Raw genomic sequence first — 27,176 nt, 5'->3', positions numbered from 1 at the left:
ACATTCTGTTACGTTTTTTGACAGCCGCTGAACATTGAGTGGATGTTTTCAGAGAACTATCCATGGTGACTCCCAGATCTCTTCCTTGAATGGTAACAGCTAATTTATACCCCATCACTTTATATGTATAGTTGGGATTATGTTTCTCAATGTGCATTACTTTTCATTTATTAACATTGAATTTCATCTGCCATTTTGTTACCCAGTCACCCAGTTTGGTGAGATCCCCTTGTAGCTCATCGCAGTCAGCTTTGAACTTAACTCTCTTGAGTGGTTTTGTATCATCTGCAAATTTTGCCACCTCCCTGTTTACCCCTTTTACCAAATCGTTTATGAACATGCTGAACTGCCCTGGTCCCAGTACAGACCCCTGGGGACACCATTATTCAGCTCTCTCCACTGTGAAAATTAGCCTTTTATTCCCATCCTTGGTTTCTTAGCTTTTAACCAGTTACTGATCCCTTCCCACTTATCCCATGACAGCTCACTTTGCTTAAGAGTATTTTAGGGAGGAACCTTGTCCAAGACTTTCTGAAAATCTAAGGACATCGACTGGGTCACCCTTGTCCACATGCTGTTGATTCCGTCAAAAATTCGAGTAGTTTGGCGACCCATGATTTCCCTTTACAAAAACCATATTGAGTCTTCCCCAACAAATCTCTGCATCTGATCATTCTGCTCTGTGCTATACTTTCACTTTACTATAATTTCAACCAGTTTGCCCGTCCCTGAAGTTAGGCTTATTGGCCTTCAACTGCTGGGATCACCTTGTGACGATGCGGTTCTGGTGGGACCCAACTGAGAGTGCCAATTCAAGACCAATTGCTTAAACAGGGCAGTTACAGCCCAAGGCTGGGTTTTTTCCATCTCTAAGGCAAACCAAACCAGCGAGACAAAGAGGACTTTGGTTTTACCCCAGTGACCAACACAAGCAATTTCCTTAGACACTCCAGTCTCCCAGTATCACCACCACAGCCACTCATCCTGGGGAATGAATGGTTATGAAAACCAACACCCCAATAAAAGAAAAAGGTTCTCTCTATCCCAAAGAATCAAGCCCCAGGTCAATATACACATCAGATCTTACCCACAAATCACGCTGTTGCCAATCCTTTAGAATCTAAAACCTAAAGGTTTATTCATAAAAGGAAAAAGGTAGAGATGAGAGTTAGTTGGTTAAATGGTTAAATGGAATCAATTACATACAGTAATGGCAAAGTTCTTAGTTCAGTTACCTCATCAAAGAAGGAAACCAAGCTGATTTGGCAGGATTTGTTCTTGGTAAATCCATGCTGGTGATCACCCCTTCGGCCTCACAAATTGAAGGTTTTATACATAACTCTAGTAGCTTTCCAGGTGTTGAGGTCAGGCTTTCTTCGACTAATTCCTTCATCCCCCTGGGTTGAACAGCTTCCCGCCCCACTGATCTGAATTCATTCAAATTGGCCAGAACATCCCTGACGTGTTCTTTACTGATCCCGATCTGCAGCCCTTCCCCTTTGTTGTCTGTGGTAACTTCAGTGGTTTCCCGCTCACATGTTGTTTTTTGTGGGAAGACTGAAGGAAAGCACGCACTGAGCAGCGCTGCCTTCCGACCTTCTGTCACCAGCTTGGGTTTTTCTGGCCGCTCTCATGATTCTTAAAGAAAATCTCAGGTTTTTTTCACCAATTTAAGGATTTTTTTAGCTCATGATCTCTCAGGACCATCTGGTGATTTGGGGTTTTCTGTGTGGGTGGGAGGTCCCTGCGCTGCCAGCAGCCCCAGATCAGCCCCCTGCAGAGCCCAGCAGCACTGATGGTTCCCCAGGCAGATCTGCGCCCCCCAAACAGCCTCTGCTCTCACACTTCCCACCCCCCTTCTCTCTCTAAGTCTGTCCCAGCCCAACGCTCCAGCCATGGGCAGAGCCCTGCTGCCACACTGTGATGCTGGGGAAAGGAAGCTCCCGCCTCAGGGCCCCCCCTGTAGAGCAGGGGGTCCTGCCACGCTGAGGGTCCTGATCCTCGCCCTGCTCTGGAGGGGTAAGTAAGCAGCACCTGCAGCCCCAGGGCAGGGGGAAGGGCAGAACCTGCGCTAAGCGGGGCCAGGTCTTTCCCAGGACTTGGAAGGGAGACTGGCCAGAGGGGGAGGGGAGCCCAGTGCCCCAGTGTGGTGCTAGGGGGCACTGAGTGACAGGTAGTGGGGGCAGGGGGCTCAATGTAGGGACGGATGGAAACTAAACGGAGTGAGAATTAATCAAGGACCCAGGGCTGGGCTCAGATGGGGCTGCAGGTCGGGAGTGAGGGGCATTGATAGATCTCGAGGGGGAGGTGAGCTGAAGTTAGGGCTTTTACTGGCCTTCAACTGCTGGGATCACTCGCAGGACAGTCTGGTGATTTGGGGTTTTCTATGTGGAGGGGAGGTCCCTGCGCTGCCAGCAGCCCCAGATCAGCCCCCTGGAGAGCCCAGCAGCACTGATGGTCCCCCAGGCAGATCTGCGCCCCCCAGAGAGCCTCTGCTCTCACACTTCTCACTCCCGTCTTGCTCTAGGTCTGTCCCAGCCCAAAGCCCAGCCATGGGCACAGCCCTGATGCCACAGGAGGATGCTGGGGAACGGGACCTCCCACTTTAGGGGGAAGGGCAGAACTGGCGCTAAGCAGGGCCAGGTCTATCCCAGGACTTGGACAAGAGGGGGAGGGGATCCCAATGCCCCAGTGTGGTGCTAGGGGGCACCACGTGAGAGGGAGCGGGGGCTGGGGGGTCGATGTAGGGAGGGATGGAAACTAAATGGAGTGAGAAATGGTCAAGGACCCAGGGCTGGGCTCGCAGGGGGCTGCAGGTCGGGAGTGAGGGGCACCGGCAGGGCTGTGGGGGCAGGGCCGGCTCTAACATATTTGGCGCCCCAAGCAAAAACAAGGAGCGCCGCCCCCCTCCGAGCGTCACGCCACCCAAGGCCCCGCCCCCGAGCGTCGCGTCGCCCCGCCCAAGTCCCCGCCCCCCGAGCTTCGCGTCGCCCAATTCCCCGCCCCCCAGCAGGGCACCCCGCCTCCCCCCAGCGCCGCCTGGCCAAACCGAAACAAACCCCGAGTGCCGCCCCCTCCCGTGCTTGGCAGGCTGGTACCTGGAGCCGGCCCTGTCTGGGGGGAGCTCAGGGGGGGGCTCTGCTCTCTCTGGGCCCCACTTCGATCCCTCCCCGTCCCCTGCAGGGTCCCTGGCCCAGGAACCCGGATTTACCCTGACGGTGCCGCAGTCGGTGTCGGTGCAGGAGGGTCTCTGCGTTCTCGTCCCCTGCACCTTCACGTACCCAGCCTCGTATGACACCGACAATCCCTCGGCCCAGCTATACAGAGTCTGGTACAAGCAGTCTGCTACTGGGGGCCAGGATACTCCCGTGGCCAACAGTGGCGCCAGCATGAGGCTGTCGCAGGAGACCCAGGGCCGGTTCCGGCTGACGGGGGATCCAGCGCACGGCGACTGCTCCCTGCAAATCAGCGATGCCCGACGGACGGATTCAGGGAGATATTTCTTTAGCATTGAAAAAGGCCTGTTTGAACACACTTACCGCTCCAATTCTGATGGCTCTGACCCTGCGCTCACGATCTCTGTGCCAGGTAAGAGCAGCCGCAGTCACCGCTTGTGAGAGTTTCCCCCCACTCTGAGCTCTGGGGTACAGATGTGGGGACCTGCCTGAAACACCCCCTAAGCTTATATTCTACCAGCTTCGGTTAAACCTTCCCCAAGGCACAAATTCCTTCCCTTGTCCTTGGACGCTATTGCTGCCACCACCAAGTGATTTATAGAAAAATCCAGGGAAGGTTCACTTGGAATCCCAATCCTCCCAAAATATCCCCCAAGCCCCTTCATCCCCTTTCCTGTGGAGGCTTGAGAATAATGTACCAAACAATTGGTTAGCAATGTGAGCGCAGACCAGACTCTGTCTTCAGGACACTGAAAATCAATCATGTTCTTAAAAGAAGAATTTCATATATATAGAGAGAGAAATAGAATCACACCTGCAAAATCAGTTTGGAAGGTAACTTCACAGGGTAAATAAAAGATTTCAAACACAGAGGATTCCTCTCTGGCTCAGCTTCAAAGTTACAAAAACAGGAATCAAACTACATCTGTAGCCTAGGAAAATTCACAAGCTAAAACACAAGATAACCTAGCGCCTTTCCTTGCCTACTTACAATGTCTGTGGTTTTAGATCTAGTCTTCCAGGTATATTTTCAAGAGCTGTTGTACCTGCTCGGTCTCTCCCTCCGTCCAGAGAGGGAACAACAAAGAGAGCAACAAACAAATCCTCCCCCCACCCCCACAGATTTGAAAGTTTCTTCTTTCCTCATTGGTCCTTCTGGTAATGAGCCAACTAGGTTATTTGAGCTGATTAATCCCTTACAGGGAAGGCGATTTAGTACAGCTGCCAGTGAGGGATTTGATGCTACTGCACACAGAGAGTTGTTACTTGTCCCTCTATATTTATGACACCGCTCAGCAGCCCCCCTGAGCCAGCCAGTCCCCGCCCTGGGGACAGATAAGAGCCGCACCCCTAAAGAGGAAAGGCCCCGTGTCCCTGAGTGATTCTCTCCCCTCTCCCCGTGTCTCAGGGCTGACGGAGGAGCCAGAGATCCAGATCTCGCCGGCGCGGGGGCTGCCAGGGAGGCTGCTGGCCGGGGAGCCGGTGACTGTGACCTGCACGGCCCCTGGGCGCTGCTCCGGGCCCCCTCCCCGAGTCACCTGGACGGGGCTGTTCAGCGACACAGCCCGGAACGTCTCAGCCCAGCTGGCGAACGGCTCCTCTGCCCACAGCTCCGTGCTCAGCTTCACGCCCGGCCTGGGGGACCACGGCAAAGAGCTCGTCTGCAGCGTCACCTACAGGCCACCACGGGGACCTTCCACCCGCAGAACCGTCCGGCTCCACATCGGCTGTGAGTGACCCCCCCCAGCCCCTCCACGCCGCCCCCAGCCCCATCTGGGATCCCCCCCGGGCTCCCCAGCCCTGCCCTTAAGCCCCTCCATGCCGGCCCCCAGCCTGCTCTGCTGGGATCCCCCCCCCCCGGGCTCCCAGCCCTGCCCTCCAGCCCCTCCCCCAGCTCAGCCCTGTGCGGGGATCCCCACCCCCTCCCCAGGCACCCTCAGCCAATTCTACTCCAGGCCCCTTCCCCCCACCCCGGGCAGCCCCTTCTCCCTAGGGATCTTTACCCCTTCCTGCCCCCTTGGCTATGGCTCCCCTCCCATCCACACCTCCAGGCCCTTCTCTTCTGGGATCCTCTCTACCCCCCCCCTGCCCCCAGGGATCCTCCTGTCCTAGGATCCACCCACACATTCCAATACCCCCGTGCTGGGATTCCCCCGCACACACGAGGCACCCCAGTTCCCCCTGAGATCCCCCCAGGCTGTCCCCCCTTGTCTCCTCCCCCTCTGCCCTTCCTGCCGGGATCGGTGGATGCTCTATATGGGGCAGAGGGTTAACGGGACCCAGTCACTGTCCGGCACTAAACACACTCTGGGCTCGGTGCCCAGAGACCTCGGCGCGTCCTGCCCCAGGGCAAACCCCCATTAAATGGCCTGTGACCCTTGCGCTGCAGATCCAGTGCAGAGGGGAAATCAGCAGCCGCCTTTGCGAGGTGAAGGATCAAATCAGGCATCAGTGTGAGGACGTCCCCTTGTTTCCTTCAGCCAGAGGGAGATTTAACAGGAACTTGTCCCCCAGTTCCCCACATGTGTCTGAGCCCAGGCCCCAGCCAGACCCCAAACGTCTGCACAGACCTCGGAGGAAACGTCCGCGCTGCAATCAGAGACCCGCAGCCCGAGCCCTGCGAGCCCGACCCAACGGACCCAGGCTCTGAGCCTCGGCGCCACAGGGCTTTGAGGGCATCGGGGACGGACCCTGCCAGGCCAGTGTCTGTCTGTTCTGGGTGTTACTTTTAGCCACTCCTCTGGGTACAAAAGGAGAGGGCTGGGGAGAGACAAACCGAGGGGGGAAGGCAAAGGACCCACGATGGGGGTGTCTGATGTCCCTGGTGGTGGCTGGGTCTGGGGTGGGGGTGGGAGTGGGGTTATTTAGACCCCTGGCTCTGTCCCGCCTGGGGAGGACACGTTTGGGGAGCAGGACGCTAAATGCCCAGGTGCCTGGCAGACAGTGGCGCTGGTGACACTCACTCCAGTACCCAGGCTGGAGCAGCCCGGCCCCTCGTTAGTGACTCTGCCAGTTAGGCCCAGTTTTGCCCAACCAGTTTTGGTCCCTTGGGTTTCCATTTCCCACGGTTCTGGTTCCCCGGCGCAGCCCTAACCCGGCCCCTGGGTTCCGTCGGGCGCCTCTTGGGTGGGGCTCAGTCAGGTCTGTCGCTTCCCTTTCCCGCCCACGAGCCTTGTGTCACTTCAGGGACTTTCCCATCCCCCAGCTGAGCTCACAGCGAGGGGCCGTGTCTAGGCTCAGTGATCACTAGTGACACACACACACACGCGCGCGCACACACACACACACACACACACACACACTGCTGTCCAGCCCCCATGATCCCCCCCGTCTGGTTTGTGTTACAGACCCTACCGGTCTTCCCAACATCTCTGGGACCCTGACCAGGAACGGACACCCTGGTGAGAGGCCGCGCTGCGAGCCCTGGGAATCAGCGAGCGCCTCCTAGTCACGCCCTGCCCACGCTCAGGGCCAGGTGCCAGGCTCAGCCGGGCCAGTCTGGTCATTGTGGGGGGTAGCCGGCCATGTTCCCTCTGTCTCCAGACCACGGGGTGGCATTAAGGGGGTGCTGGAAAGTGGGGATGAGATGGATCAGGGACCGATCTCTGCAACACAGTCCTGCTGCCACGGAAAGTCACCAGCATTGTGCACGCACCCCAGAGCTGCTACGTCTCCACACTGAGCGAGGGCTCCTCCTGTAAACAGCCCCCGTTTCCCACCCCAGAAGCAGGGCTGGCTTCAGGCACCAGCTCAGCAAGCAAGTGCTCGGGGTGATACGTCGGGCTCTTCGGCGGCAATTTGGCGGCGGGTCCCTTGGTCCCTCTTGGAGGGAAGGACGTGCTGCCGAAGGAGAAAGTGGCGCGGTAAACCTACCGCCGATCACGATTGGGGCTTTTTTTTTTTTTCCTGGCACTTGGGGTGGCAAAACCCTGGAACCGGCCCTGCCCAGAGATGGCTGAATCTCGGTTCCTTAGCAGAGGATCTCTGGGGTCTAACCTGCCCGCTGCCTCCTCCAGTGCCAGATGCTTGGGGAGCTGAGGGCGACGTCGTGTCTCTGGAGACCCAGGAGGGCGACTCCCTGAGTCTGGGCTGTGAGGCTGGGAGCAGAGCCGAGACCACCCTGAGCTGGGCCTAGGGGAAGGGGTCCCTGAGCTCTGGTCAGGGTGGGGCCAGGTGCCTGGAGCTGCTGAATCTCAGCAGAGGGGACGCTGGGGAGTATCGGTGCTGGGCCAAGAATCCCTACGGATTGGCCAGCCGGGCCCTGCGTGTGCACGTGAAGAGTAAGGCTCTAAGGGGCACTGTGCTGCAGTGTGGCAGGGGGTTAGTGGGGGGTGCTGGGCTGTGGATCAGGGGGTCAGTGGGGGGCTCTCTCCAATCTAATACGTTGCCATGTGTACCGTATTGTTCCGAGTATAGGCCGCTCCTGATTATAAGCCGCACCCTTAAAGTTTGGTGCTATTATCCCTATTAAATTTTTAACTTTTTTTAACTTAAAGAAAATATACACATTAGTAGAACAGTAAAATAGTATTTTATTTAATGAATAGGAAGACATGTACCAGTATTTTTAACACTTTTAACACTTTTGGTAGTCCTGCTTTTGACGGCATATGTTATATACTCAGAAATATTGAAAACTATTTTGTAGTTATACTGTAAATAAAGAAGGGAAAAGGAATGGACAACAAGGAGACTGATGGGAACAGTTCTCACCCTCTCCCCTGCACAACAATCAACAACATTAGCAAATGTTCTTAAGTCATCCCTCTGAGAAATTTTAGTCACTTTCACTGCCTGTCTCTCCATCAATACCGGTATCTGCTCAGGTTTTCATCACTACTTCCAATGCTTTCTACATCATTCCCACTGTTTTCTTCATCATTCTCCTGATCCACTTCTTTCTGATCTTCCCACAATACATCATCTTCACTACCATCCAATGCATTTGACAGGCAACATTTTTTGAATCCTTTGATGATTGATTCTGAAGATATCATTGTCCACGCAGAAATAATCCACTGACACAGCAAAGCCACTGATGGTTTCTTAATTTTGCCGCTTGGTGTGAGGGCATGATCTCCAGCCACAAGCCATTCAGAATACTGCTGCCGTAGATGGTCTTTAAATGGCTTGTTGACAACAACATCAAGCACATGGAGTTGGGATGTCATACCCCCTGGTATTTCTACCAGTTCTGATTTCAAGGATGCAATCTTACTTTTTACATCAGGTGTTAAATGTCCTTTAAATGCATCCAATACCAGCACTGCTTTTTTTGCAAGAAGAGCACCAGGCCTACTCTTCCAAACAACTGATAGCCAATCATTCATCAGCTCCTTGCTCATCCATCCCTTTTCCTGACATCTGACAATTAAGCCTCTTGGAAGACTTTCCTTCGGCATAGTTTTCCTTTTAAGTATCACATAAGGTGTCAGCTTATGACCATCAGCTGTAACAGCTAACATTGCTCTGATACATAATTTTTCATTGCCTGTGGTTCTCAGAAGAATGGATTTTGCTCCTTTTTGATCCACGGTTGTATTACTTGGCATATCAAAGAAAACGGGAGTTTCATCGGCATTTCCAATTTGGCTCAATGGATAGTTGTGCTTTTTCCTGAGCTCTATGACATACCGTTGGAATGCAAGCAGCTTTTCATTGAAGTCAACAGGTAGTCTTTGTGCAAGTGTTGTCCTGAGTGTTAGCGAGAGGCCATTTCTGAGCATAAATCTACGGCACCATCCAAGGCTTGCTTTAAATTCATGCCTGGGAATTTTTAATTCACTGGCAATTTCTAATGCCTTCAATTGTATGATTTTTCGGATGACAGGCATTCCATTTTTTCTTTGCTCTTGAATGAAGGGAAGCACTACTGCATCAACTTCACAAATACCTACCTTTCTTAGGCCCTCTGAACGATTTCCTCGTAGAAGCCGAGTTTTCTAGATGGAAAGCATCAGCTTCCATCTACATACATTTTTCTCATCTACGTCGTATTTTCTGGCAGCTTCCCTATTGCTTGTTTGTTCAGCGTATTTTAAGACTTTTATCTTAAAGTTTGAATCGTAACTTCGCCTTTTCCCTTGGCTGGTTGAATTTCGAATCTCCACATGATCAACCATATTGGTATTTTAAGTTAGCCCCTGTACAAAAAAACAACAACCTCATCCTCAACTCTCAGCCCCCTCACCCTCTTAGCCCCCTCTCCTTTACATGGCCCTTCCTTACCCTCTTAGCCACCTCCTTATTCTCTCAGCCTACCTCTCCCTCACACAGTGCCCACTACTCACCCTATTAACAACTTCCCCTCAGCCCCTTCTTCATCACACAACCCCCTCCTCATCATATACCGTATCCTACCGAGATAATACCGGTAAAAGTAAACAAACGCCCTCGACTCCCAAGTCAGCATGCAGAGCTATGGATACCTCACAGGGATGTAATGCTCCCAAGTCAGCATGGGGAGCTACGGATGCCTCACTGGTGCTTTGGGTGGCAGATTCTAGGGGGCGGCATGCCGCTCAATCCTAGGGCAGCACGACTGCTTTTTTTTTTGGTTTTGTTTGCTGCTCTGGCTGCCTTATAGGGTGCGGAGGAGGGGAGCACCCTGCAGCAAATTCCACAGGGCAGCCCGCGTCCTTCCCTCCCTGCTGACCGGAGCAGCGCGGAGCCCTCCTGGAAGACAGCATGGCAACTGGGGCCATGGGGTGAGCTCCCCACTGAAGCGCTGGCCGCCCCCCTTCTCTCTCTCCCCCCCCCACTCACCCTGGCCACCTCCTTCTCCCTCCCCCCAACTAGACCAGGCGTGCACTCTGTATTTCAGCTCTAGAGAGGACTCTGCAAATCACCGTCTCCAGAGCTAACAGGAGCGACCCCCAGCTATTCCAACCTATTGCTAGGGGGTGGGGAGTGGGGCACGGGGACTTTCCCTTCTAGGGGGCGCTGGCCCCAATCTGGCCCCCGGGCAGGAACTGGATGGCTCAGTGTCCGAGCGGCTTCTTGTTATTCCTGTTCCCAGATCCCGGTACCCCGGTGGCCAACGGCTCATAGCTCATGGCCCGGGAGGGCGACTCCCTGTGGTTCCAGCTGCTCATCGAGTGTCAGTGGGGTTAACCCATGGGACTCCCTGCTATTGGATTTCTCGCTGGTTCTCCTGCTCTCCACAGACAGCCCCCGGCCAGGGACTGGGCTGAACCAGCCCCCTTGATCCCCCCTGTCTGGTTTGTGTTACAGACCCGCCTGGGCCCCCCAACATCACCAGGACCCTGACCAGGAATGGACGCCCCGGTGAGAGGCCGCGCTGCGAACCCCGGGAATCAGCGAGCGCCTCCTAGTCATGCTCTGCCCACGCTCAGGGCCAGGTCCCAGGCTCAGCCGGGCCAGGCTTATGGGTGGTGGCTATTGCAGGCCAGGGGAGGCTGAGCAGCCCCAAACAGCCCTACATGGCCCCACCCATGCTCTGCCCCCAGGTCCTCTCCTGCTCACTGTCCACGCTGTTCCCCCAGGGCAGTGCTGGGACTGGGGCTGGGACTAGAGGGGGCTGGTCTGCGGCTCGGGACTCCAGGGGACTAGGGCCCGGTTCCCTCTGTCTCCAGCCTGTGGGGCGGCACTAGGGGGCACTGGGCGGCAGGGAGGAGATGGGTTAGGAACTGATCTGTGTCATGGAGACCTGCTGCCATGCAGGGCTGGTACAAGGATGCTTTGCGCCCTAGGCGAAACTTCCACCTTGCGCCCTCCCCCATCCCTGAGCCCCCATCCTGGGGTGCCCTCCCCGCGGTAGATCCCCACCTCCACCCTGAGGTGCCCACCCTGCAGCAGCTCCCCATCCCCAACCCTCCGCACTGAGGCACCCCCGCCGCCCCAGCTCACCCCTGTGCCACCTCCTGCCCGAGCACACCGTCGCTGCTTCACTTCTTCCACCTCTCAGGCTTGCAGGGCCAATCAACTTAGGTGCTGCAAGCCTGGGAGGTGGGAGAAGTGAAGCAGCCATGGCGTGCTCGGGGAGGAGGCGGGGCAGGGGTGAGCTGGGGCGGGGATTCCCCTGCATGCTGCCCCCCCTTTACTTGCTGCAGGCGGCCCTCCCTGCGCTCCCCTGCCCCAGCTCCCTCTCCCTAAATGCTGGCGGCAACCGGGGCGGCTGAAGATCTGGCCGCCGCGGTCACTGCCAAATAAAATGCCGCCCCCCAAATCCTAGCGCCCTAGGCGACCGCCTAGGCTGCCTAAATGGTTGCACCGGCCCTGCTGCCATGGAAAGATACCGAGATTGTGCACACACACCCCCAGAGCTGTTACATCCCCACGCTGGGTGAGGGGTGTCTGTATAGCCACCAGTGCTGTGCAGCCCCCCTGATCCCCCCTGTCTGGTTTGTGTTACAGACCCGACCGGGCCCCCCAGCATCACCAGGACCCTGACCAGGAACGGACGCCCCGGTGAGAGGCCGCACTGCGAGGCCCAGGAATCAGCGAGCGCCTCCTAGTCACGCTCTGCCCGCGCTCAGGGCCAGGCCCCGGGCTCATCCGGGCCAGGCTGGTCCATACCACAGGACTGTAGAGAGGGTCGGGGGGAAGCAGGCCCGATTCCCTCTGTCTCCAGACCCCAGGGTGGCACTAGGGGGCGCTGGGCAGTGGGGAGGAGATGGGTCAGGGACCGATGTCTGTGACCGAGACCTGCTGCCATGGAAAATTGTGCGCCCACCCCAGAGGGGCCGTGTCTCCGCGCTGGGTGAGGGGTCCCTGTATAAACAGCTCCCATGTCCCACCCTAGCTGCTACGTCTCCACACTGGGCGAGGGTCAGGGAGGGGTCTGGCACCTGAAGCTGTCGAATCTCAGCCCAGGGGACGCTGGGGAGTATCGATGCTGGGCAAAGAATCCCTTTGGGTTGGCCAGCCAGGCCCTGCATGTGCCCGTGCAGCGTAAGGCGCTAGGGGGCGCTGTGCCAAACGGAACAGGGCAGGGCATCAGTGGGGCATGCAGTGCTGCTCGGTGTGGGGTGGAGAGTCAGTGGGGGGCACTGTGCTGGGGGGAGAGGGGAGAGGCTCACAGCCCTGGAGGGTGATTCCCTGTGGTTCCTCTGCTCTGTCATGAGCAGCCCCCCCACGCTGGGCTGCGGGGGTGAGCCAGCTGTGACTGGAGCTTCCCAACGTGACGACCGAGGTCGGGGGGCTGTACGGGTGCTGGGCACAGAGAGAGGAGAGCTCTGCCCAGGGGACGTTCCAGCTGCTCGTCGAGTGTGAGTGAGGTTAACTCGTGGGACTCCCTGCCACAGGTGTGAGGGGGTTAACCCGTGGGACTCCAGGCCCCTGGGTGTGAGTGGGGTTAATTAGCAGGACTCCCTGCCACTGGATGTGAGTGAGGTTGAGCCGGGAAGCTCCCTGCCCCAAGGTTTCTCTCTCTGACTATTAATTTGTTGCTGTGTCTCCTACTCTTCCCAGAGAGCACCCGGCCGGGGACTGGGCTGAACTCGTCCTGCCAGCGCCAGGGGCTCAGCATCAGCTGCAGCTGCTCCCTGCGCTCCCACCCCCCACCCCTGCTCCAGTGACAGGTAGACAGGGAGCCCATGGCTGAGAAGGGCTCACGGGGAGACCTGCAGGTCAGCTCCTGAGCCCAGGGGGATGAGGCCATCAGCACCCTGAGCTGGAAAAGGAATAGGGACGGGGCGGCTGGCTGGCTTGGGGCAGGGGTTGCAGGGATCTTTCCCAGACTCTCGGCTTGTTCCAGGTTCCACAGGTGGCCTCATTCGGGCATTTATCGAAATCAGCTGCAAACTCGTCATCGCGGCGACTGGATTCTTCCTGGCCTATTACCTCACCCTGCTCTATTACAGACGGTAACTCAGCTACTTACCCATCTACCCCCCTACCCATAAACCTACCCACCAATCTACCCACCTACCTACCATCAATCCACCCACCCACCCAACTCTGTACCTACCCAGGGCCGGCTCCAGGCACCAGCCTACCAAGCATGTGCTTGGGGCGGCACCTTGGGAGGGGGCGGCACTCGGGGTTTGTTTTTGTTTTGTTTGGCCAGGCGTCGCTGGGGGGAGGCGGGGTGCCCTGTTGGGGGGACGGGGACTTGGGCGGGCGACGCTGGGGCGGGACTTGTGTGGGGCGACGCTCGGGGTGGGGAGTGGGCTGGGAGATGCTCGGGGGGAGGGGCTTGTGTGACGCTCGGGGGCGGGGACTTGGGTGGCGTGACGCTTGGAGGGGGGCGGCACTCCTTGTTTTTGCTTGGGGCGCCAAAAATGTTAGAGCCGGCCCTGTACCTACCCACCCGTCTATGCATCTATTCATCCCAATACACCCCATCTATCTATCTATCCTGAGTGTCAGCCACTTACATATCCCAGAATCTCTCTCTCCCAGGACACCCTGCTGCTCTCGTGGAAGCAGAAGGACAGACAGGCCGGGTGACAGGGAATCCACAGTGCCCGAGTAAGGCGTGTAGATCAGGCCATTCTTCAGCCACTGAAGAGCCGACAGGGAATTAGAAACTCAAGGGACTGAGAAAACAATCAATGAGACCTCAGCTGGGGGCACTGCCACCCCGGGTGAGGCCAATGGGCCCTGTTGCCTCCCCCAGGGTTTAATTTGTATTGAAAGAGATGCCAGAGCTGCATTTCAGCTGTGGCTCAAATTAAGCCCTGGCAGGGCGGCCTGATACTGGCGGGGGCTGGCCGGGCACCCAGCTCTGAAGGCAGCGCCACCGCCAGCAGCAGCGCAGAAGTCAGGGGGGCCTGGCACATGGAGTGTTGCTACCCTCCTGCGCTGCTGGTGGGGCTTGTGGTGCCTGATGCTCGGCATGTGGCTCAAGGCTTCGCGCTCTCACACGTGGGCTGCATCTCGCCAGAGCCCACGGCCTCCCGCAGCCCCCTGGCCACTCCTGGCTCACCTGGGGGCGGGGGCACCAGTTCAGATTTGGGGTGGGGGGAGGAAACTTTAACCGTGATTTCAGGGACTACTCAGGCACCTGAAAGCTCTCAGGGCTTTGCACATAATAACGTAGGGATTAGCTGACAGTAGCACTGTATCTAATTATTATATAAAGACAGAAAAATTATATACAAACGCCAATTAAAGCCATGTTTAAAGCTTATATGTAAAGTTAGTACAATCAGGAGATAATACTGCAAAATATTCCCAATCCCAAGCCTTGAGGTATCAGTTCTGGAGCTTTAATGCAGCTATCAGTGTGGAAGTTGGGAAAAGCGCAGACATCTTAGTCTGCTAGGAAGACTAAGAGGAGAGGTGGCGTGAGGAAGACAAGCAGGTGACTGAAAAGCTGCTTGGACTAGTGAGGGAGCAAACGGACACGCTCAGGCGCCTTGTGGATGTTCTGCAGGACCGCAGGAGGACAGAGACACCCTGCAGTGTGTGGAAGCCAGTAAATAATTAACAAGGTTTTGAAGAGATCTTAATGAATGTTAGTTAGCATGAGTTAGGTTAACTGTGACCCTGGTGACGTGAGGAAGCAAGATAATGTAAGACAGAGTGAATTGTGTGAAAGTTATTACGACCTTGCAATGTGCAGTCTTGCAGTCTTGTTTTTCTAATAAGATAAGCCTTTTTGCTATGTATAAACAAAATGTAGTTGTTGCTTTTTACTGTCTGTATTATTGTTAGAAATTGTCTGTAAAAGGTATAAAGGCTTGCTGTGATTGTTTTACCAGTTGAGAGACCTGTCCAGGACCCTGTGTCCTATGGCACTCTCTCCCTCCATGGTAATTACTGGAGAAATAATAAAGTATTTGATTTTGCTGCATCCAAACAAAAAGTGAGAACTGAGTTTTTCTTCGACAATTTGGGGGCTCGTCCGGGATGGCAACGCCCACGGACCCACAGACAACTACTACGGATCATTCCCCTTCGAACCCCATGGCGCCACATGAGAGGTATGAGACCTTTTGAAATCTCTATTGGGGTATCGGAGGAGGACTTTCCGTGAGGACGTCTGTCTCTCTGTTGGGCTCACGCCATCTGAACTTATTGACTGTGCAGCAGGATCAGATGCAAAGTGGTATTGGGGAGAGGCCCCAATAAGGTTAGTTTATTGCAGTACTGGGAACTGCTGAGTTGGCCAAGGAAATGCATAAGGTAATGCATAAGGTAATGCATAGGTAAATGCATTAGAATGCACCGGTGCTGAGGGGTTTTTACCGCCTCAAGAGGGGTTGTCATACCGCCTCATGGTATTGGTCCGGACCAGGTAAAGATGCATCATGGTTTAAAAAAAAAAAAAAAGAAAAAAAGAGAGATAAAAAGGTTGAAAAAAAAAAAAAAAAAAAAGAAAAGACAGAAAAAGAAAAAGGAAGAAAAAGAGGCCTTGGTGTGTGTGTGTGTACACCAGTGTGAGTGGCTGTTACCGGGCTAGCCAGTAACTAGTGGATCTTTAGGAGATCCGACCCACGGTGGGCTGACTCAGCCTGGCATAGTCCGGCGAGGAAGCTGCCTGGGTCTAGGAGTGTGTGAACCCATCTTCCCTCCCCTTTCCTTGTGAGTCTCTCCTGTGTGAGTGGAAAATGGGTAAGGGACTGTCTAAATATTCCACCTTACCCCCTAAGGGTACCCCAGCATATTACATGTACGTACATTATGGTCCTAAAACCTGCAGGTATTTAAATGATTGGAATCTGTATACGCGTGAAAATTCATTTAAACAATGCCCATTAGAAGGTACCTTCAATCTAGATAAGACCATATATCTCAGTGGAGCTTTAATCATGAAGAAAAACCTCTGTTACAGTGTGAGCAATTTGTCTAGGAACGGGTTAATTTGAAATTCGGCTTAGCCCTGAGATAAGGGAGAAGTTGTTTTGTCTTCAAGGTCATGAATTAGTGCGGACTATGCTAAGCAGTATAAGTTACAAAACTGAGATTGCATTTGCAAAGCTTAACGGTTCAGTGAGATCCAACAGTTTTTGCAACCCTGAAGCCGGACAGGCAGCTGACCTGAACTGGAATCTCTGAAAGAGACGCCGCAGGAGATTCCAGGGTGTAAAAGAACAGCCATCCCAAGAGTGGCAGCATGTTGGAAATGCTGGACAAGCTGTATACAGGATAATCTCCCGTCCACCTATTTCCCTTCTCTGAACATTATACACAGACATGCCAGTCTGGATATGTGTAAGTATTAAAGTGGCTTAAGGCTTGGGGCATTCATATTTTTCCCGAGTGATGTGGGAGCATTCCCAATACTCTCCATTGTTGTTTTATTATTTTTAATGAAGCTTTAAAATTTGATTGTATGCTCTGTCAGTTTGATCACCTGACATGAGGGATAAATTAGTAACAGGAATTTGTCACAGTTTGGTGAGCAATAGAGAATTGGAAAGCACTGTAGAATTTACACCATCTATCTGTTTTACCCTTGTTAGTTTATGTTTGCTTTGTTTGGTACTGTTGGTGTTTTGTGTTAAGAATAGCATGATTATAGGTGAGCTCTAATAGAATGAGGAAACACTAATTGGTTTTGGTGCACTATTTAGCTTTGGCTCTGTTTTGTTTAACCGGTTACTGATGTTTTCTGCTCTGTTCATTTGGGCGTTAGGTGTGTGAGCGGAACTGAACTTCTCGTTCGTAATTCCTCAGGGTGGAAGCCATGTGTGCGATGAAGCTCTGAGGTTGTCCTGAAATTTTACAGTCCCGCCCCCCGTAGCGGACAATGTAATAGAAGTAGGAGAAATCTAGCTTAGACTGTAATTTTCTTGGCTCTCTGTGAAATTTTCTTTTCTGTTTAAGTGTCAGCAGACAAATGGGTGGGTCTCTGGGTAGACCCCCAAAGGGGTTTGGATTATGTGTTAAGTGAATGGCCATGTATTTTTGCCCAGGTGGCACGCCTTACTAGGAAGGACTCAGGTAGTCTTGTGAGTAGAAATGTTTTGGGGAAAAGACCAGAAGGGTGGGGCTAGTTGAGGAACTCACCCTCCTAGCTAAGAACTGGTTGTGGAACAAGCTAGTGTCCATGGACGGGACGATTCAGCGAGGAAAAAAGGATCGGGCCCAAGCCTTAGGGCAACAGACAGAGAGATTTGGAAACTTTTGATGGTGTAGTGGAAAGAAGGAGTAAGTGAATATAAGCATGAGGATTTCAAATACTCAGAAGGATATTTGGAATGGTGATTTGCATTGGTAAAGTGGCTGTTGGAAGGAGAAAGCAATTGATTTTTAAGGGAAAATGAAAAATTGACTCTGTGTTTGCTGGGGGGAACAGCACTTGAACTTTGTGAAAAAGCTGAAGAGAGCAGTTTTTGGTGTCTTTGACATGTTTGTGAATGAATTCAGGCAAAGAAATTATTAGATTGCACTCATTTGGCTATGAACAATTTTGTTAAATCAGTTGAAGAATGTATACAGTGCTATGTAATGACATTGTATTAGGCCCTACAGGCACTATAAGTGGTGATGTTTTCTTTCAGTGTTTAAAAGCAGGAGTTAAAAAAAAAACAAAAAAAAAACAAGCCGGAGAGCATCTGTGTTAATGCAAATTAACTAACTGATAAGGTAGAGGCCGCTGAACCAGGGCTGTCTAAGAAGCACATACGAGAAAATATGGGGTAATTCCTCTGTTTTGCCTAGAATCAACAAGAGTATTTGTATATTTTAAGTATTTAACTGCCCCGAAGGGGTGGACCTCTGTTTTTGTCTTTCAGATAATCAAAGAACATTAATGCCAGCTGCACAGCATTCAACATACCTTGATTTACTGGCACAGTAAAAAAAAAAAAAATTGTTGTGTTTAATATTTTCATGAGATGGTCTGATTTGACATCAAGCGAAAATGTTGCATTGCAATGCAGATACTTGTTTTGTTCAACTTAGAGTACAAAGTGTTTAGTTATATCAGAAAAATGTGATGTACTAAAGTCTAATACATTTTCTTAAGTAAGAGAAGGAAACTACATTGGCCAAATCTTTTACTTGAGAATTGTTGTTAAAATTTGCATACTGACAGTCTTTGGAAGCAAGGACATGAAAAGTTAACCCACTCCCCATATTGTATAAGGGATCCTTCTGGCTACCTCAGACTTTAGCCAGAGGGCTGGGGATGGTGGATAGCTATTGGACTAGAAGTTATATTAAGTGAACTTCTCAAAGTGGGTGTGCTTGTCCTGGCTTGTTCTTCCAAAGTTCTGTAATAAGGTTATTTTAGTGAAAGGGTATATGTGGCATACATTAAATGATAATACATCTGTACTGTATAACAGTACTGTTTATGTGTTCATGGTATGAAAAAGGTGTATAATTGAAGAGTAAAAGTTTCCTTTGTAGGTTAAATGAAGAAAAAAAAAAAAAAAAGCCAAGTAGAGAATGGCTAACATGCGCTGGCCCCAGTCAAGGACACCGCTTGGCTGCCTACCAAGGGAAGGGGGGGGGGGAAATGTTTGCTGCAGTTACACGAGATTGGTGTGCAGCGGCCAGCCCACTCTCCTCCTTGGGGACCTTTTCTAAATATTCAGATTGATTTTATTTCGATGTCTACATGTTGTGGTTATGGATATGTATTTGTTTTAGTTGATGTATTTACCAATTGGGTTAAAGCTTTTCCCTGCAGGAAAGCAGGTGTCAGGACTGTTGTGACATTTTGCTTAAAGATTTTGTGCCACGTTTTGCCATCCCTGCACTCCCCTGACACAAAGTCCCATACCCCCCTCACCAAAAGTAATCAGGAGGAGGGGCGGCCGGGGACGTGAATACTGTCACTGCACCACAGCACAGTGCTCAAGTACCCAAAAGCTCTCATACCCTACATTTGCCGAAGTCCTTCACTTCCACACTCACAGTAGTCCCAATCCCAGTCCCATCCCCTAACTGTGTACTTAATTAATAAAAATGCTTTGCTGTTAATTACTGTTTCCGTTATGTTTTTTCAAAGAAGACTGTGTTTGAATGGGGGGCGTGGGGAAGGGGGTGGTTAATTGCATAGGACAGTCACCTTTCCCAGGGTACAGACACGGGGGCAGGATCAGCAGCGGGTCACACACACGGTGCAGTCAGTAGGCACCCTGGTCGGTTTTTGGAGGTGGTTTCCAGGATCTGTGTGGGCGGGGGAGATGTGACTTTGCAGCGGGGGAGGGCGGTTACAGATCTTATACAGCGGTCCTTGTCCTGGACCGCTGAGTCACGCAGCTGAGGAATCTGTATCCGTCCTCCTCCGCCACAAGGTCACATATCCGCCCGCACACAGAATTCCATAAAGAGGGATGGCAGGCTCCGTTGAAAGAAGCTTCTGGCACTGCGGACCGCTCTAGGAGCAGGAGCCTGTCATTCCTTGAGTTTAGAGGCGGTCTTTACATCACCGCACACCCTACCCAGCACAGCCTGCGTCCCAGTTTCAACCCTTTCACGAAAAGTCATGAATAAAGAAACCTTTGTTAAGTAATAATGGGACATGTATTTTATTTTTACACGTGTGCTGGAAGTGGGGGTAACGGGGTATGTAACCAAAGAGGAGAGTCAACAGTAACTGAGTAAAGAAACAGGGGCAGGTTCAGCTTCTCTGTAAAGAAACTGAACAGTCACAGGTCACGCTGCTCGCTGCTCGCTGGTATTTGAAGAGTTCCTTGTCGCTGTCCCATGCGCCTGTATAGGGCTTCATGAGCAAGTGCATTAGCGGGCAGGCTGGGTCCCCGAGGATGACTATAGGCATCTGCACATCCACAACAGTTATTTCGTGGTCCGGGAAGAAACTACCTTCCTGCAGGCGTCTGAGCAGCCCACAGTTCCTGAAAACACACGCATCATGAACCTTGCCCGGCCACCCGACGTTGATGTTTGTAAAACGTCCCCTATGGTCCCCCAGTGCTTGCAGCACCATTGAAAAGTGGCCCAATTTCTCATCAGCTGACTGTGGAAGAGGTGGATGATAAAGTGCGAGGAGGAGAAAATGGCGATGATCGCAGCGGGCTCCATGCTTGCAGTGCTGTGGCGTCCGCGCTGTCACTGACCAGAAAAGTGCACGAACAGATTGCCCGCAGGCGCTTTCAAGGAGGGAGGGAGGGAGGTTGTGATTGACGGTTCAATGACGACACTTACCCAAAACCACCCTCGACACATTTCTCCCCCCAGCAGGCATTGGGGGCTCTACCCAGCATTCCAATGGGCAGCGGGGACTGCGGGAACTGTGGGATAGCTTCCCACAGTGCACCGCTTCCAAAGTCGATGCTGGCCCCGTGAATGTGGACTCAGAAATTTGAATTAGTGTATTTAGTATGGATACACAAATTCGACTTCATAAGGTCGAATCCACAAATTCGAACTAAGTTGATTCGAAATAGTCTTGTAGTGTAGACAAGGCCTATGAGTGTTATAGAGGGTGGACAACTGATGAGTTTCCCCTTTATAAGCTTTATACAGAATAAAATGGATTTATTTGGGGTTTGGATCCCATTGGGAGCTGGGGGTCTAGGTGCTGGAGACAGGAGCACATGCTAAGCCATTTTCAGTGAAGTCTGCGGCTTTGGGGGCGTGGTTCAGACCCTGGGTATGTGTTGCAGCAGGCTGGCATGTCTGGCTCAACAAGGCAGGTTTCTGCAGTCCCAAGCTGGCAAGGAAAATGGGCTCTGAGGTAGTGTCAGCACATCAGGTGACAATCCCAAGGGGGTCTCTGTGACCGAACCCGTTACCGCCCCATTCACCCGTGGCTAAGGCCGGACCTAGGTGACTTTGTTTTTTTCTGTGGTGACTGCAAGGCATCAAGATGCCCCGGTGATGAGCGCAGTACGATACCGTCTAGAGCAGTGGCTCTCCAATTGTGGATCAGGACCTCAAAGTGGGTCACAACCCCATTTTAATTTGGTCACCAAGGCTGTCTTAGACTTTCTGTATCCTGTGGCCAAAACCCGAGACTCACTGCCCGGGGCTCCGGTCAGCTCAGATTTTGATCCCCGTTCCTGGGGTTGTGTAGTAATGTTGTTGTCAGAAGGGGGTTATGGTGTGATGAAGTTTGAGACCCCCTGCGAGAACGGAGCAGACCAGGTGATGCTAGTTACTGATCCCTGCAAGACAATGCAGTTACCACAAAGCCAGATCTTAGTGTGAAAGCAAGTGTTCAGTCTTTGAGAAATGCTGAATCGATTGTGTTTGTCTTTGTGTTACAGTAGCACCTACTATGTGCTCGGATTGGTCCAAATGCAGCAGAATCCTTGGTTTCTAGAAATGTCAGAGAATCACAGAAACTGTAAACTTGCAAAAAGCAATAAACTCACTTTTTATTTCCATATGTTTTTCAACATAGGAAGGGCAAGTGTGATCAGGGATCAAGAGATACTCCACTGGAGATGCAGGATTGTAATTAGCACGTGCCAAAAGAAATCAATACCTGTGCTGTGCCATGACGCTTTTTAAAACGACTTATAAATCCCTTGCTGGCTTGGAACGATTCATCCCCTGGTAAATTTCCAAATTTTGTCGCTTAGGCTTGAAGAATTGGCCCCCTTAGCTGCATTTCTTTCAGCCTTTCCTGAGCAAACCACGTGCGCATGGTTTTCTCTGTCGTGGGTTTTGCTGAATAATGCGCACGTTTTCACTTAAGCCCTGCGGCAGAATCAATATTTTGTACAAAGCCATTCAGTTTAGATTTGGTTTTTATCCATCCTCGGAGAGCAGATTCTGCAATCCCAGTGTCTTTTGAAACTTTGCCCTGGGTTTCTCCGGTATTTGCTGTATGTATTGCAACAGCTTTTCTTCTCCACTGTAGGAGCGCTGACGCTTGCCCTCTGCCCTCTAGCGTGACAATGACTAAGCGTGCGTGATACGTCTTTACGAACACGGGTAAAAATGTACAACACGATTCCGCTCCGCACTTCCTGTCGATTTCTATGTCAGTGAGTTAGTGAGCAAATATGTAGCGCTACACAGCAAGTTCCTGTACCGCGTGTTAACGAGTCTTGTGTGTTAAATAGGTACCACGGGGATGCATGGCGCTACCGCGTGTTAAGTGGATTTGCGGTTAAACGGGTCATGCATAAATGGATCTGTACTGTACATACATGCACACACACACATATACACACATATGTAAATACAGAGAGAGAGAGAGAGAGAGTACATATAGACAGTGCGCACACACATACACTGGATAGATACATACATTGACTATTATTTTAGGATATGTAGCAGGGTGGACCACTGCTCCTGCCCTGAAAGGGTTAAAAACAGCCCTGGGAGGGGGCTGTGGCTGGAGAAAGCAGCCTTTAGGCTGGGCTGATTGGGGGAAGTGGCTGCAGCTGGGTCCACGCCTCAAACTGAGCAACAGGGCCTTATAAGATGGCCAGGGAAGCCAGAAGCCCAGACAGTCTCTCTCCATCTATAGAAGGAGATGGGCCTGGCTGGAGGGAGCAATGCTCAGTGCCTCACAAGCCTTCTGAAGACACCCGAAATGACAAACTTTGCATTGGATACACACAGTCATTTTCTAACGATAAAAATGGGGGTGTAGGTTCATGTCTCTGTCTGAAACGTTTAATCAAAAAGCTTTGACCTGCGAACTACTCATGACCCCTCCCCTCCCAATAAGTAGCCATAAGTAGCCATCTCCTCCTTTGTCTTCTCCAATTTACATTTTAACCTGTTTTATCCTGTAGAATCTTGATTGATTATGCATGACCATTATGATCTGTTAATCACTTTGTTTACTTCTGTGTATAAACATTGATGCTCACCCCTAATAAACTTGCCACACTTACTCCGAAGTTCTTCTTTTAAGCTAAGGATGGTGTAAGCCCGTTGATCAACGAATTGTTGTCTGGTCTCTGACAGATTTCTGAGTCCCATACCAACTCCGCACAAACTCGGGTGCTGGAGAGGTGAGTAGGACTTGCTTTTTACCTAACAATTTGGGGGCTCGTCCGGGATTCCTTCTGGTGCGGTCCCTCTGTCCAGTGGTCAGACCACTCACATACGAATTGGCAGGCGCCACGGGAGATTTCTCCCAGCCAATTCAATATTGAGGGGTCGTGTACTGGACAGCAGGATAAACGCCAGTTGGAGGACTCCTGTCAGACACCATGGGTCAAGGGACTAGCGTGCCTCTTGAGAGTCTGCTGGGGATTGTAAATAAGTTATGGAATGAAGGGAAACTCCCAGTACAGACAGGAATGTCTAGTAGGAAGTTGTACACACTGTGTGTAAGGAATTGGACTGGGTATACCGCGGTATTGGCCGACCCGGAGATGAGGTGGCCTTCGTATGGCTCTTTCGAACAAGCTGCCTTAAGAGGAGTAAGGAGCCAGATCGAAAAAGACCATCCGGGACAGTTATGTTACTGGTTTTGTTGGGACACAGCAGCAGAGCTGTGGAAATCTTTAAAAATTATGGCAGTCAGGTATTCTTCCGAGAGTGAACCCCCTCCATGTTATTTCGATGAAGGGTGTAAACCACGGCATGTTTTAACTCGTCAGTTGGTCCCCACTGCACCTGCCCCTATTCCTCCGCAAGGGGACTCTCTCCAGGGCGCAGAGGGCAATCTGCAGGACTCCAAATTGGAATCTCTGCAGAGTGATAAGGAGGAAATGGAGGGGCACACCTCGGGAGGAGTAATTACTAGGCAAAAGATCAAGCAGATGCAGCAGGGTGCATACCCCTCTCCTGAGGATAGCCCAGAGGCTGCCTCTGCCACACTTTCTGTGAGTAGAGAAATGCCTTTACAGGTGCACGACCAACCTTTTGTGAACAATAATGGCCAGTTACAACATACTAATATTGTGGAATATAAAGGATGGCTAGAATGGGACTTGAAAGAGTGGGGACGGTTGTCAGGGTCCTTTGGGGAAAATCCCCGAAAGATCACTGAACTTTTAGAAAGATTGTTTTCAAGACATAATCCTACTTATACGGATGTAGATCAGTTGTTAAGTAGAGTTTTGACCGGAGAGGAACGTAGTAGATTGTGGATGGCAGAAAGGACATGGGGGGATAGCGATGCGGTTAATACCACTTGGATGGATAGGCAGGATCAAGCCGCTGGCTGGAATCCCCCAGACTGGAGTCAGCCAAGGCTGACTCAGCTGCGGATAGATCGAGAGCGATTGTTAGAGAGACTCAAAGAAATGGCTCGCCGCTCGCCTAATCAGGCTAAGTTCATGCAGATTCGGCAGGAATCTGATGAGCCACCCAGAAAGTTCTGGTCGAGGCTATTGGAGGGGGCCTGAATGTTCACTCAGATGGATCCTGAGAGAGAAGCAGACCACCCTATTCTTATTTCGTTTTTTGTGAATCAGTCAGTACCCCCTGTAAGGGATTATTTCTTACAGTTTCGCCCTGGTTGGGGAGGTGAGTCAGTCACTTCAGTGTTGGACGTAGCTGATTTTGCATGGGAGAAAGAAAAGGAAAGTAGCAGAAAGAAAGAGAAAAAGGAAGAATATAAGTTGATGGCTTTAGCTTTTCACGGTGGTATTCGAGGCAGAAGCCGTGGCCGTGGCAGGGGATTTCAGGGTGCTCGGGGAAGAGGGTCCTGGCAACCCCAGCCATCAGGAAATTGTTTTCAGTGCGGACAGCCCGGTCACTTTAAACGTGAATGCCCCTGGGGACGCCCAGAGGGTCCGGTCGCATTGGCAGATACTTACACCAGGGACGAATACACCCCTGCACTACCATCCCAGCCCGTTCCTCAGGCCTGGATCAACTACGGGCAACAGCAGCAGCTGCAGCAAACTCAGCCTTCTCAATGACGGTACCCCGGGGGCGAAGGCAAACAATGTGATGGTCTTATTTCCTTAATGTCTTTAGCCGGCTCTTTCCTCACTTTCTCCCCTCCCAGCAAAGAGCCTCATCTAACCCTTTCAGTCCAGGGACTGCCTGTCTGTTTCCTCATTGATACTGGAGCTACTTTCTCTCTTTTAAATCATGCCCCCTCTCCCTGGCTATCCTCTGAGGTTAAAACTGCAACTGGGGTGGAAGGCAACCCACAGTCTCTGGGACTCACTTTACCTCTAAATGTTATTTATGCTGATAAATGTTTTTCTCACCATTTTCTTTTTTCCCCAGCTTGTCCGATCCCTTTGATGGGCCGGGATTTACTCTGTAAGCTTGAGGCTACTTTAACCTGCACTCCTGAAGGGGTAGGATTATTGATGACAGTGTTAGGAGATTCGGCCCCAGCTCAGGGTAATTGGGAACCCCCCCCCCCTCTCTCCCCTGACCTCACTGACTTGCCTTCAACCCTCTGGGGAATTTCTGACACTGATGTTGGCCTGCTCCTTTCGGCAGAGCCAGTAAGGATTCAAGTAAAGCCCTCCTTAGCCCCCCCCCCCCGTCAGTCCCCCAATACCCCCTGTCGCTGGAAGCCCGGGAGGGCATCTGCCCCATTGTCGAGGGATTCATTGCACAAAAGCTAGTCCGCCTCAGTGCACTCCCTGTAATACCCCTATACTGCCTGTCAAAAAGCCTCCTAAAAAGGACGGAGACCCTATTCGTTGGCGCTTTGTACAGGATCTACGGGTTATTAATCAGTATGTGGTCCCTCTTCATGCAGTAGTTCCTGATCCAGCTACTATCATCAGCCAAATCCCCTGGGATGCTGAGTGGTTCACTGTTATTGACTTAAAATCAGCCTTTTTCAGCATTCCTGTGCACCCAGACTCTCAATATCTCTTTGGTTTCATCTGGGAGGGACAAAGTTATGTCTGGCAACGACTTCCTCAAGGCTACAGAGACAGCCCCACGATTTTCAGCCAATGCCTCCGCCACGACTTGGAAGGCTTCACCAGTCCGCAGGGATCCACGTGAGTCCTATACGTAGATGACATCCTACTAGGTAACCGCGAAGAAGCCACCCTCCGCATCGATGGTAAGGCACTTTTATTATACCTACACACCAGAGGCCACAAGGTAGACCCTAACAAGATTCAGTGGGTCTCACAGAAGGTTCGATATCTGGGCTTCCTGTTAACCCCAGAGGGGAGACAAATGGACCCAGTCCGCATAAAGACTATCCAAAACTGCCCTCTGCCAAACACCAAGAAACAACTTCGAGGTTTCTTAGGATTAATTGGCTTCTGTCGACCTTGGTTGCCGTCCTGCGGGGAGTTGAGCAAACCGCTCCACCGACTCACTGCTAACCTTGCTCCTGACCCTTTGCAGTGGACCCCAGACACGATCCAAGCCTTTCAGTTACTCAAGGACAGTGTGGCCTCCTCCATGTCTCTCCGCCCCCCCAATTACAGCAAACCCTTTCACCTTTTTGTCCACGAGAGGGGCGGAATTGCTAGTGGCGTCCTTACCCAGCTGAGCGGGCCCCACCATTTCCCGCTTGCTTTTTACTCCCAGCAGATCGACCCTGTCGCTCAGGGAACCCCATCCTGCACCCGGACTCTGGCAGCAGCTGCCCTGCTGATCACAAAGGCAAAGAGCCTGACCCTGGGTCATTTTACCACGGTCTGGACCTCTCATGCCTTGTCAGCCCTTCTGCGTAGGGGCACGACCCAAGTCTTTTCGGCCCATCGTCAGCAGCAGCTAGAGGCCGAACTCCTAGAAGACACTAACCTAATTTTTGAAAGGTGTGGGCCCCTTAATCCAGCTACCTTGCTTCCTGACCTGCCAGTCCTCCAGGATCAGCACGACTGTGTGGAAGTAGTTCATAGCATCTTACAGATAAGGAACAACCTGTTTGACGTGCCACTGGACAACCCTGATTGCATCCTCTTCTCGGACGGAAGCTCCTTCTATGTTGATGGCAAGCGTTTCACTGGTTATGCAGTCACCTCTGAATGGGACATTCAAGAGGCCGCCTCATTGCCAGGCAAATGGGGAGCCCAAGCCGCCGAACTCTATGCCCTGGCCTGAGCCTGCCAGTTGGCCGCTGGTAAGACCGTTACCATTTTTACTGATAGCAAGTATGCTTTTGGAGTTGTGCATTGTCACATCCACCTCTGGAAGTTTCGAGGTTTCCAGACAGCTGCCGGTAAACCCATTCAGCACCTCCCCCTCATCCACAAGCTTTTGGATGCCCTCCAAGAACCCTCGGTCCTGGCTGTAGTTCACTGCCAGGCCCATACTAAAGATGAT

The 27,176-nt window shown here is 52.1% G+C and overlaps 1 protein-coding gene across 1 annotated transcript in view; it reads left to right on the top strand.

The window, feature by feature from the left end:
• Window positions 1–3,389: 3,389 nt before the first annotated feature.
• The window catches only part of LOC120390576 (sialic acid-binding Ig-like lectin 12), a 45,742-nt gene continuing 21,955 nt past the window's right edge, over window positions 3,390–27,176 (top strand). Inside the window, exon 1 of the mRNA XM_039513309.1 lies at window positions 3,390–3,588. Within this exon, the coding sequence (XP_039369243.1) occupies window positions 3,390–3,588 (199 nt within the window). The remainder of the gene's footprint in view (window positions 3,589–27,176) is intronic.

This window comes from Mauremys reevesii, linkage group 24 (assembly GCF_016161935.1).
Source record: "Mauremys reevesii isolate NIE-2019 linkage group 24, ASM1616193v1, whole genome shotgun sequence".
In the NCBI taxonomy this organism is placed as follows: domain Eukaryota; kingdom Metazoa; phylum Chordata; order Testudines; family Geoemydidae; genus Mauremys; species Mauremys reevesii.
Note: the sequence above shows the minus strand (reverse complement) of the source record. Positions and strands in the feature narration are given on the sequence as shown.